This window comes from Carya illinoinensis, chromosome 5, assembly GCF_018687715.1.
Source record: "Carya illinoinensis cultivar Pawnee chromosome 5, C.illinoinensisPawnee_v1, whole genome shotgun sequence".
Taxonomy (NCBI): Eukaryota; Viridiplantae; Streptophyta; class Magnoliopsida; order Fagales; family Juglandaceae; genus Carya; species Carya illinoinensis.
In genome coordinates this window covers 32,134,506-32,146,392 of record NC_056756.1, presented here as the reverse complement: position 1 = coordinate 32,146,392, position 11,887 = coordinate 32,134,506, and the positions used below count along the sequence as shown (strand labels likewise).

The 11,887-nt window shown below is 29.7% G+C and overlaps 1 protein-coding gene across 1 annotated transcript; it reads right to left on the bottom strand.

Moving 5' to 3' along the window:
• Positions 1 to 1,710: 1,710 nt before the first annotated feature.
• On the bottom strand, positions 1,711 to 4,874 carry LOC122309092 (probable protein phosphatase 2C 14). The gene is made up of 5 exons (XM_043122453.1): positions 4,474 to 4,874; positions 4,148 to 4,318; positions 3,035 to 3,205; positions 2,769 to 2,948; positions 1,711 to 2,289 (listed from the first exon to the last, which is right to left on the bottom strand). Exons 1-5 carry the CDS (start codon positions 4,774 to 4,776, stop codon positions 1,828 to 1,830), a joined length of 1,287 nt encoding a protein of 428 aa, XP_042978387.1. The 5' UTR covers positions 4,777 to 4,874; the 3' UTR covers positions 1,711 to 1,827.
• Positions 4,875 to 11,887: the final 7,013 nt, after the last annotated feature.

Here is an 11,887-nt window from a genome sequence, read left to right as displayed (position 1 = left end):
GATTATGTCAGAACAACACCTTTTATATTCATTATGTGCATAGCCGTGTAAGCTTTTAGCTGTGTTTCCCCTTTCTCTCTGTTTTTCCTTCTTCAAAGCGGTTAAGGTTTTATATCCAAGATTTCTCTCTCATAACGGTAAAAAAGCAAACCAACCCCTCAGATCAGTCTTGTATATCTATCATGTGAAGAGTGTAACAACAAAAAGTTCATGAGAGGAAGCGGGGGGCAGTCATTTAGGCATGAGCATGTGGGTAGGGATGAAAAGGAGGCTGGTGATGAAAAAGATATAGTAGACATTAAACAGAATTCGGATTTACGATGTGGGCTGTTACATTTCTACTTATTTTATGTATTTATGCTGTGTATTTTTTATTTGGGGTTTTCCATAACTTCTGAGTGGAACTGATGCAGAAAAGTGACTAGCCAAGGAATCTAGGATTGACGTAGAAAAACGTGAGGAATCTGAACAGATCGGGTCCAAACTCTTCTTGCCGGTTTACATGTTGAATTGAGTTAAAATAAAAGTTGAAAGTTAAATAAAATATTATTATTATTTTGAGATTTGAAAAAGTTGAATTGTTTATTATAATTTGTATTGGAAGTTGAAAAAATTATAATGATTAGATAAGATGAATTAAAGATCCAAATGCAGCCTCAGTCTTCACTGCACTTGAGTTTCAAGTAATAAGAAAATAAATGAACAGTGACCCAACTTTTCTGAAGTTTGAACTGGGGAACAAAAGAAAACAATGTAGGTCCAGACAAACGATTAAATTACACAACCTGTTGATAACAAATAATTCAATCAGTTGGAGTATGGAGCTAAAAATTGAATGGTTCTCTTAGCATTCATCCTATGCTATCAATGGGCTTTTTCCCCATTTAATTTAGTTAATTGATGTTTTTACAATTTCCTTCTGAATACCTTGAGTTATACAATCAACTTGAGATGCATTGGAATGCGAGTGCTTTTAGCCTTTTTGTTTACCAGGTAATGATTTAGTAACAAGCAATTCAAGACGTTTCTTTTATGACAGAAAAAAATTTTAATTTAATTAAGTTATCAATATCATGTATTATTTTGTAAGAGTTCAATTAGAATTATAACTTCTTATATCAAATTAGGATTAATGTTGAAACGATTCTCAGTGGTGCCTACAATACTTTCATGGACAATTGTGATCAGAAAAATAATTGCAAGTAATCCCAGTGGGGGATGCCTCTAATTATTAAATTATAGAGAAACTGTGGTTTCTTAATCAATTTAATAATCATTGCAGTGCATGCCTAGGGGTGTATTTATAATGATCAAGGTGCCTCACATGGTAACTCTTACTCAAGCTCTTACTCAAGATATGGTACTGGAGTTGATGGTATCCCCACATGGTAACTCTTCCTCACATGTTTTGTCTGCTGCTTTGTTAACCTATGATGTCCGACAACTTGAAGACACTCCAAACCAGCAACACTCTAATCTCAAACCAGATTCTCAAACAGTGTCATTGATTTAAGAAAGTTATATCTATGATCATAGATTTGGAAATTCCAACCAAAGATGGAAAAATTGGCATGTAAAATATAAAGTTACAGAGGTAAGGGAGAGACATTGTTAGCAGAGTCAGTTGCGGGAAGAGGTCACAAACACAATGGTTGAGTCAGAAAGAACATTTTGAAAGAAAGAAAAAGCAATTTACTGGTGCAATCGGAGTAAAAAAAATCTAAATCAGCAAACTTTGTGTGGACATCCAAGTATCATATATGCGCAGGGGGAAAGCATTTTTGAGAGTATGCGTGAAATCAACAGATCTAAATCAAGCCACCAACTTTAGCTGTTACATTTGAATTGGCTTAGATCAATTATCATCACAGTTACATCATCCAAGCTACCCCTACTCACAGCAAGGTTGACAAGCTCTTCGCAAGCAGCCACAAGTCCACCAGAGGCAGGTCTCCTCTTATGGCTAATAGTTTCTTTTGCTGGAGATTGAGTTTTCACATCTACTCGCTTTACCGAGGATATTCTTCGTGACTTCGACGGTGGGCTTTCATTTTCACTAGGAAAGTCATCTTCTTTACCTTTCCCTCTAGTCGTTTTCTTTACCTTTTCATTTTCACCAGTCCCTTTTTGTTTCTTGACCAGTGAAATCCTCCGCAGCTTTGCTGACAGGCTTACATTCACATGGCCATAATCATCTTCATGATCTTTTCGAAAAACACTTGAGGGTCCCAATCTCTTTTCAACAAGACATAATCTAGTAACAAGATCAACAGCTTCTTGGTTGCCAACCTGGGCCAGATGGACAACATTAACTTCAACAATCAAATAAAACTAAAGAGATATATATTTCAACCTCATGCAATGGGGTCTCAGTATGCAGCAACTGAAATGGTATCCAACTCAAAATTAAACACACTGTTGAAAAAAAAAAGGAGAGCAACAGCTCCTTGTTTATAATGACAATTAGTGCAATCGCAGATGCTCTCATGTGCCATTTGCTTTGCACTAATAAAGCAACAACAAACTTACACAATCACTGATAACATAACCCAAGGCTTTGGCTAGATTGTAGTAAATTTATAATGACATAATGCATGACATACAAACATAAGTTCATGATAAACCAAACACGAACTCAGCGACAAATATGAAGCAAACATGGGCATATAAATTAAGGTAGCACTTCCTAAAAACAATTAACCTCCCACATATCTTCAAGTTTTAGCATGGATTTTTTATATAAACTACTCCTACTTTCTTTTTCTCACCTCTTCCCACAATCCGTCAGAAGCCAAGACAAGAAATTCCATGTCCGGTGTCAGCTTCAAGATACTTGTATCAGGCTCAGCCAGCACCCAGTTCTTCAGATGAGCATCTCCTATGCTTCTAGAAACAGACAGTATCCCATGAACTCTCCATGCTCCTCGATGTATCTCTACATATCCCCCCTTCATCAGAGTATCAAGAGTCAAGACATACAATCAATAACACTTTCTGCTCCACCCTTTAACACAATATATGAAAAAGTATATACCATATCCTCGATTCTTTTCCGTTCATCCTCCTGGCCCACTCTATGATCTATCGTAAGAGCTTCTGCCACACCACCTCTACAAAGAACAGCCCTACAATCTCCTACGTTTGAAATAACCACCTCTCGTCCCGCAATCAAGGCTGTGACACAGCATGCACCACTGCCTAAACCCTGCATTTTTTTATAATGATTAATGTAGCATTTTCGGAATATAAGAAAATAAGCAAAGATGAACTGGCATGGTAAGCACGTGTATACTGTATACAATGCTGAACTGGCAAACAATTTCATTGGAAGTACTACAAGGTATTTCTCCTTCCCGGTTATCTATAGAATAAAAGGGATCAATTGACCTCAATACCAATGAATTGACAAGGTTCATCATCACCACTGATATCATCCATGGAAAATGTGAATATAGAAAGAGCGGTGCTCAGCATATAGCACAAAGAATGGTCGGCCTAACCCAAAAGGTCAAGATTCAAAACTTAAGCCTATCCGAGATGAGATGCCATTAGGCCCTTGTACTAAACAACAAAAGTTGACCTCGGACAAAAAGAATAAAGACTCTAGTCATCCCATTCCACCTGTCTAAACAGAGAAACAAAACATCCATATAAGAATTAGTTAACCTCATAAAAAAGAATAAACCGCAGTCATCTAATTCCACCTATCTCAACAAAGCAACAAGAATCCATATAAGATTCGCAGAAAACCAAATCTAGTCCCCCATTAGCTAATCATTAGACCCATATTTCGTATTCTTTTCAAACTCTGAGTACAGCTGCTAGCTTTTATGGACCAAGAATAACGGAAATCCAAGTAGACAAGATCTCTAACAAATAACAATTTCCCGTCAAAATCAGTTTCCACGATCATGTAAACCAAGTATCCTGACTCGATGCAAAATTTATGATTCAGCGCCACGGAAAAATTTCTTCCATTGAAGAAGCTCTACGCTCATCAAATTGAAAGGTGGTTCTTCTGATATTTACAGTTATTACAAGTTAAACATCAAATGGGTTCCTTTGTCATTATTTCATTATCAGAAAGAAGAAAATTCATAAAATAGAACAAGACTTTCAGAAATAAGAGGAACCAAACAAAAATTACCTGCTTCAGGAAATCCTGGTCTGTTTTCAGATACCCAGCTTTGACAGCCTCTTCCTTAGCCGTAGGCTCTTTACAGTTCTCCATCATCTCAAGAATGTTAGTGTGCAAATTCTCTGCAACAAACTCCGCAGCCTTCTTACCTCCATGTCCATCATAAACACCAAAAAAACCCTACACATTATTAAGAAAACTATACAATCAGTTACTCTACAAATATCCCACTTTCATACACCAATTATCCAATTACCAAGTAAGCCTCATTACAATAACAAAAAACATATTCAAAACAAATAAAAACGAAAAGGTAAAAGAAGCCATTAAATTACTTTATTTGAGTCGCCGAGTAAGCAAGGAAGGATCTTGTGGGTGTCTTCCATGAACTTCTTCTTGCCTTTGACGGAGAAAACCCCGACGCCAATTTCGCTGAGGCAGACAGCGTCGGCTCGGGGCGTGGGGTCTCGGGACGTGAACCTGTCCGTTTGGATTTCTTGCAAGACGCTTGGGATCTGAATCATGGGGGGTCTCTTCCGCTTCAGTGAAGAAGACGAAGAAGGGGATTGAAGAGAGGATTTTGCGACCGTAGAGGCGCCCGTGTTCGCCTCTGAAACAAACGAAGAATCCCTCGTCATTGTTACAGAAAGACGGGAGAGGCAGAGGGTCTAACGGCTATAAAAAATTATGAAGGGTGGGAGATAGAGTCGTTGTATGGAGTGAAGTGGGTGAAGTAGGGAAAAGTCAAAGTAGGAATGGAAAGCCGTTAGGGATTGCAGGAGTCAAAATAATGATATTTTGGATGCGAGCCGTTAGTATAATTAATTGGTCAAAACTTTCGTGGGTTTACCATTACTTGGTCGCTACCAAATATGTGTTCCATTTTTAGGTAAAACACAAAATTAAGTTCCTTTCTTAAGGCCTTTCGTGTAGAAAAATTCTACCCGTTACCTCTATATTATATATTATATATTATTTTTTTATTTTTTTAAATCAAATATATGATATATGGATAGGAGTGAAATTAGGATTTGATGTCCGGAAGAAGACTGGTAAAGTATGTGGTATGTGTCAGTCAGGGCTGGCTCAATACGTTGTAGGGTCTAAAGTGAAATTTTGAGTGAGACCTTTTTTATTTTAAAAATTAAAATTTAATAAAATTGTTATTTTAATTTTTACATTATATATATATTTTTAAAATCATTAATATCATTTTGCAAAGCAAAATTACCTAATCAAGATTTGATACCACATTCTCAATTAATAACTGATTTTTTAATCTTTATTAAAAATTATCGATTTGAAAAGAATTTTATCAAAATTAGTTTTATAACATGTGTTTTAGATTCTCAAAATCAATTATATCCATTATTATAAATAAATTTTTATAAACCCATGCATTTGGGAAAAAAAAAATGGATCCTTGTCTCTTCAAATGATTATACTAAAACATTTTATAAATATTAAAAAGTAGATTTTTTTCTTATATTTTCCATACTGTATATTAAACTAATAATGATAAAATGCAACTCTACCATAGAATGAGATTATGTGAAATAATAATTATGTAGAGATAAGATAAGAATATCACTTCATGTTTCAGTACCAACACTAGAAATGAAAAAGAGATGGATAAGAAAAAAAAGCTTCATCATCATCAAGTGAACTCAAACATGATAAAATTCTAAAAAAAAAAAAAACATTCCAATATTAACATATATATTTAGAAATATATTCATAAAAATTCAAGAGCACTCGAGGAAAAAAAAAAAAAAAAAACTCATGCCGATTAGTACACTTTTGATAATTAAGAGTATTATTAACATCTTTATAAATTAATGGCTTAATATGAAAATAAAAACTTTGATAGTGAGCCAAAAGATTAAAAAAATATATAAACCAAGAAAAGTTCAATAAAAGATTGAGTTTTTAGAAGAAAAGATAAAATATGATCACCTAGAAAGGTAACCAATTACATAAAACATATTTGATACTTTTAATATTTTTTATTGATTTATTCAATTTTTCTAATTATTACTTTTTTGCTTTTAGAAAATTTTACTTGAATATTTTTTAGAGGCCTGCTTCTACTAAAAACCTTAGGCAATTGCTTAAGTCACCTAATGGAAGAGCCGACCTTGGTGTCAACAAAAATAATATAGATTTTTTGCACATAATTATAAAAAAATAAAAAATAAATTTTACCACAAAATTGTATACAAAAAATACATATTTAGAAATTATTTTATAAAATAGTTTTCCTCAGGATTTCCTTAGTTCGCTAAAAAACTTTATAAAAAGAAAAGAAACATAAATGTCATATTAGGATTTTCCTTTCAAAGAAATTAAAATGTCATCTTAGAATTTTCCCTTCAAACTGAAATGTCATCTTAGAATGACCCATATGAGAAATAAAAAATAAAAAATCATGTAACTATGTAAGCTAAAAGAGATAATAAAACTTATATGATATCAATAATATGAAACTAAACAAACAGCATGATACACACCAAAGGCAAATAAAGAGAGAGAGAGATTAAATATGTTACCGTTTCTACTTTTTGTGCCTATAATGTTGAGGTAGACTTTTGATTTCTATGGATTTTTTTCTTGCTTTGCTTTCTCTCAATATTGAACTTGAAAAAAGAATTGTTTCTACTCTTTCAAATCCGTTTGGTCTAATAAAAGGAATGGCATTTAGCTGGGTACATGGCATAGATGATAGAGTTAGTCAAGTAGGCTTTTTAGCATGTCGTGTCAACGCTACTCTCTTAGGTTTTGTCAGTGCTACTCTTATATATATTTGGCTGTGTCAATGCTACCCTCTCAAGCTCAAATGGTGAAAGCTGAAAGCACGTCATGTCATATATGAGTTACATTTTTTAGTGTGTCAAATCAAAGGTTATTATGTTAATGGACTTAAGATTATTTGAGTGATATACCATGTGTTTGAGTATTGGGGGTAATTTTAAATATTTTAAGCATATTTAAATTTAAAATTGTAATTAAATAGTATATAAGATTAATTTTTAAAACATAGTTTTACTCGTACATATAGATGATGAGTAGAAAAACTCAATTAATTTAGAAGAATTAAAACAAAAAAGTTAAAAAAAATAAATAAAGTAAGTGTGGTTTGTGCTGTGTAGGATGATGTATAGCTAGGGGTGTAAGCCAATCAGTTCGAACTAGAAAAATCGACTGGACTGACCCATTCGGATTGAACACTAGACTGATCGGTCTCGGTCCTATAAATTGTGAGCCAAAACTATTTGGTCTAGTCCTAGAGTCTATTAATTTTGGACTAGACTGGACCGAACTCCTATATATATTTTTAAAATATTTTTAATAATTTAATATATTATTTTTATACAGTAATAATATAAGTTAATGATGTAATTTTTATCTAATTTATTATCATTAACCATAGAAAATATTTTTTAAATGAGTTAATTACATAATCTATAATAATAATTCACTTAATTTTAATTTCATAATTTAAATATTTTTTTATTAATTTATTTCCAAAAAAAAAAAAAGAAGAAGAAAAAATAAAAAAATAATTAGACTGAACCAAACGGAACGGACCAGACCAGACCGATGGTCCCTATGGATGTTATGTCTGGGAAAAATGATGAATTGAAAATTTCGATCTATCACCCCTCAGACCAGACCAATTTATACTCTTATGTGTAGCAAAGCTCCTTCCTTTTAAATTGGTGTGGAAGAGAAGGATTTTTTTTTCCCCCATATCTTTCCTTTGTTTTTAGAAAAGAAAAATTCTACTCATTATCTCCACACCACACATAAATTTTTATAGAAAATATATTTACAATCGTGAATTGTGCAGTTGCATTTTGAAAAAAATTAATAAAACATGGAACCCATATAAAAAAAAAAAATTAATTTTTTTTATTTTTATTTTTTCTCTTAACAAATGTTTGTTATATATATGATGAATAAAAAAATTCAATTAATTTAAGAAGAATAAAACTGTAAAAAAAAAATTTAAAAATAAATATGATATATGATAAGTAACAAAATTTGAAAAGAAAAATGATCACACACAAAACTTTTTCACAACACTTTATACAATTGTGTGCTAAATGAGGGTGTTTACATGGTCCTACCCATGTTTTGTTGAGTTTATCCGTTCGGTTATTTCGGGCCCTCCATATTTCAAACTAATGGGTCATTTAAGGGGCCCCTTGGGAGACAGACTATTGGCCCTTTTTATGATTTGAGGTCCAAGAACTACCTCCAATTCTCTTGGTCGACTCCCCCAAAGTGGATAAGAAAATTTCAGTGTGTGGCTTCGTTAGCCCATTGCTCCTCGTTAGGGAAGCCCAGAATCTCTATTTCAACAGTCCAGTTGAGAGCCGTGAGACAGTCTCAAGGCATTCAATTTGTGCGGATTTCTTGAATTTCGAATGATGGTGCCCTTTCAACTACTTCTGATGTAACAGTACCCTCTATTTTCATTTCTTCAATGCTAATGCTATCGCCCTTTTATCTCTCTATTGCTTCTTCTCTCTCTACTTTCGCTTTCTGAAAAGCTTTCTTAGCTTTACTATTGCTAGATTTATGGTTGCTAGAGATAAAATAAGATAATTTTATATAAAAAATAAAAAAAATTATTAAAATATGATTTTTTTAATATTATTATTTTTTAAAATTTTAAAAAATTAATTTAAATTTAAAAAAATTAAATTATTTATTATATTTTATGTTAAAAATTTTAAAAATTATTATAATAATGAGATGAGATACTTTTCTAATAAAAAATGAGCCGCTCATCTTAGGCTCATTTGATAATAAAATAAGATGAAAATTTTATAAATAGTAATAAGAAAATTTATGAATATTAGTGAGATAGTTTAAGTTAAATGTTTTTTAGGTTTTAGAAAATGAGAGAAAAAATTAAATAAAAAATATTATAAAGTTAAAATATTATTAAATAATATTATTTTTGTTTGGTGATTTGTAAAAGTTAAATTGTTTTTTATTTTTTGTTTGAAAGTTTGAAAATTTTGTAATGATTAATTTGAAAATTTTGTATTAAAATTATGTTTAAAAAAGAGATGTGACGAGATTTATTTCCAAACAAGTACTTAGGCCTGCTTAGATAGTGAGAGTCTTTCATGTCTCATTTTATCTTATCTCATTTCAATTTTTTAAATATAATAAATAATTTAACTTTTTCAAATTTTAAAACAATAATAATATTAAAAAAATAATATTTTAACAATATTTTATTTAACTTTCAACTTTTATCTAAAATCATTTTATCTTATCTCACTATCCATTCCACACTTTAACCAAGTTCTTATTTGAAGTTTTCGAGTCTTAAAAATTATTTAAATAGTCTTAAAAGATTTTTAATAAAAAAAATTAAGTTGTTTAATGTTATATATAAAAACACTTTTTAATCTTAAATAAGAAACACAAATGTACTTTTCCGAATAATAGGGAATGTAATTCAAATTTTAAAAAGATCGTTAATGAATAAAATACCCATATAAATTTCAGATAATTACAACTCTGAAATTTTCAAAAATTTAGTTATAATCTTTAAAAAATCCAATAATCATCATTTCTACTTCAGAAAACACTTAAAATTAATTTGTCCGTAAATAAATGTAAAAGGTTTGAAAGTGTTTAAAATATATAGTTATCAAACAGTAAATAACATTTTAATAATAATATTTAAGTTAAAATAATGCTATATACTATATTCTCATTTCACTTTTTCATCATATTATATAAAATGCAACACATCTATCATCTTTGAAAAATAATACTTTATAGGTGAAAAAGTAAGATGTAAGTGATGTATAAAATCGGTCGGTTCCAATTCTGATTTATTTTAGTTCAGTTCTACAATAATTAATCGTTTTTTGACTTTTTGTTGGATTAGTTGATTTTTCTAACACAAATTTACGATAATATTTTAGATCTCGTTTTTTTAGATCTCGTTTGTTTATACATGTGATATCAAATAAAAGTTAAAAATTAAATAAAATATTATTATAATATAATTTTTATTTTAAAATTTTAAAAAAATTAAATTATTTATTATATTTTATATAAAAATTTTAAAAAAGTATGATAATTATATAAAATAAAATAAGACTGTTTAGCTCGTAACCAAGCCTCAGTCCATATATAGATTTTAGAGCCCAAAATATCATACATATAACCAAATATAATACTATGTATTATGTACTAAGTCAGAATAAATAAAAAGATGCTAATAACTTATTAACATTAATATTAATGAATAATAGCAAATTTATATCAAGAAAACATTAAATAGTAAATTTAAAGTTTCATGCTAATAAAAAAAATATATATATATTATATATATAATTTGGTTCGATTCGGTCTAAACTCATATCCACAAAACATGAAAACCGGGGTAAACCAATTTACCATCATTTCAAAACAAGAGAGAGGGGGGGGGGGTAGAACAAGATACAGTAAACCAAACGGGTCATGAAAAGCGGAATGAACCAGCCAATTTAATTCGGTTTGGTGATTTTTCAGTTTAAATTTAGGCCTGGTATGAGTAATAACATCCACCTAATTCATTTTATCAAAATATCTGAATATTATAAATACAAGTACTTTTAAATTTTAAATTTTTAAAATTTTTCAGCTAATTATAAAATAATTATTATAATTTTTTTAAATTTTTAAATAAAATATAAAAAATAATTAATTTTTTTCAAATCTCAAAATAAAAATAATATTATAATTTTATAATTTTTTTATTTAATTTTTTTCCATTTCTCAAAATCTCATAGTTAATATTAATTCAAACTATTATATTATTATTTACAAATTATTTTGCTGTTATTTAAAAATCATTTTAACTCATTTTTATATCCAAATCAGGCCTAATCTTTCAGCCCTAAGTCACCTGAAGTTGGTTTCTCCAAGTACCGAACCGGTAAAACTATGGTTGGGACAAGAAAAGCCAACGTTAGTGAATGGAAATCATCCGTGACTAAGGTCCTAGTTGAAGTTGCATCAGGAGACTTAAAAAATATTTAAATAGTCTTAAAAAAATTTTATTAAAAAAATTAAATTATTTGAGTATTAGATATTAAAGTATTTTTAATTTTAAATAAATTAAAAAAATACATTTAAGGAAAAGCATGCTCAAACATGTTTTTGAATAATTTAAAATGTAATTTTAATTTTAAAAAAACTGTCAATAAATAAAAATACCTATATAACTTTAAGATAATTACAACTTTTAACTTTTAAACATATAGTTGTAATATTTAAAATATCAAATAATTGTCATTTCTATCTCCTAAATCACTTTTTAAAATTCTTTTTGAACAAATATAATATGTTTAAGTAATTTAAATATATAATTATTATAAATAACTTTTTAATATTAAAAGTTATTAGTTAAACTATAAATTATAAATCATAAAATTATAAACTATATTTCTACCGACTAAAGCTTTTTGGGTGGAGATTCGTTATGTGAATTCGAAAAGATGAAAATGATATAATTACAATTTCTTTTATAATTTTCATATAATCATGTGTGAAACGAGAGATATTTTAAAATCTCATAATTTTATATAAATACTCTCATTTTATTATATATTTATATGAAAATTATAAAAATAATTGGAACTATATTATTAAGATTTGCTTGCAAGCAGAGAGGTCGACATTGCGTGTGGTTGGGTTCCCCTTTCAGAGGCTGTCAAAGAGGTGATCCTTGGG

Bases quoted from the DNA above. Each gene is read 5' to 3' on its own strand.
- LOC122309092 (XM_043122453.1), bottom strand. From the start codon at position 4,776: ATGACGAGGGATTCTTCGTTTGTTTCAGAGGCGAACACGGGCGCCTCT. The intron at 4,319-4,473 runs GTAATTTAATGG...AATAATGTGTAG, and splicing joins TACTCGGCGACTCAAATAAA to GGTTTTTTTGGTGTTTATGA. The intron at 3,206-4,147 runs GTAATTTTTGTT...AAAAAAATGCAG, and splicing joins ACCAGGATTTCCTGAAGCAG to GGTTTAGGCAGTGGTGCATG.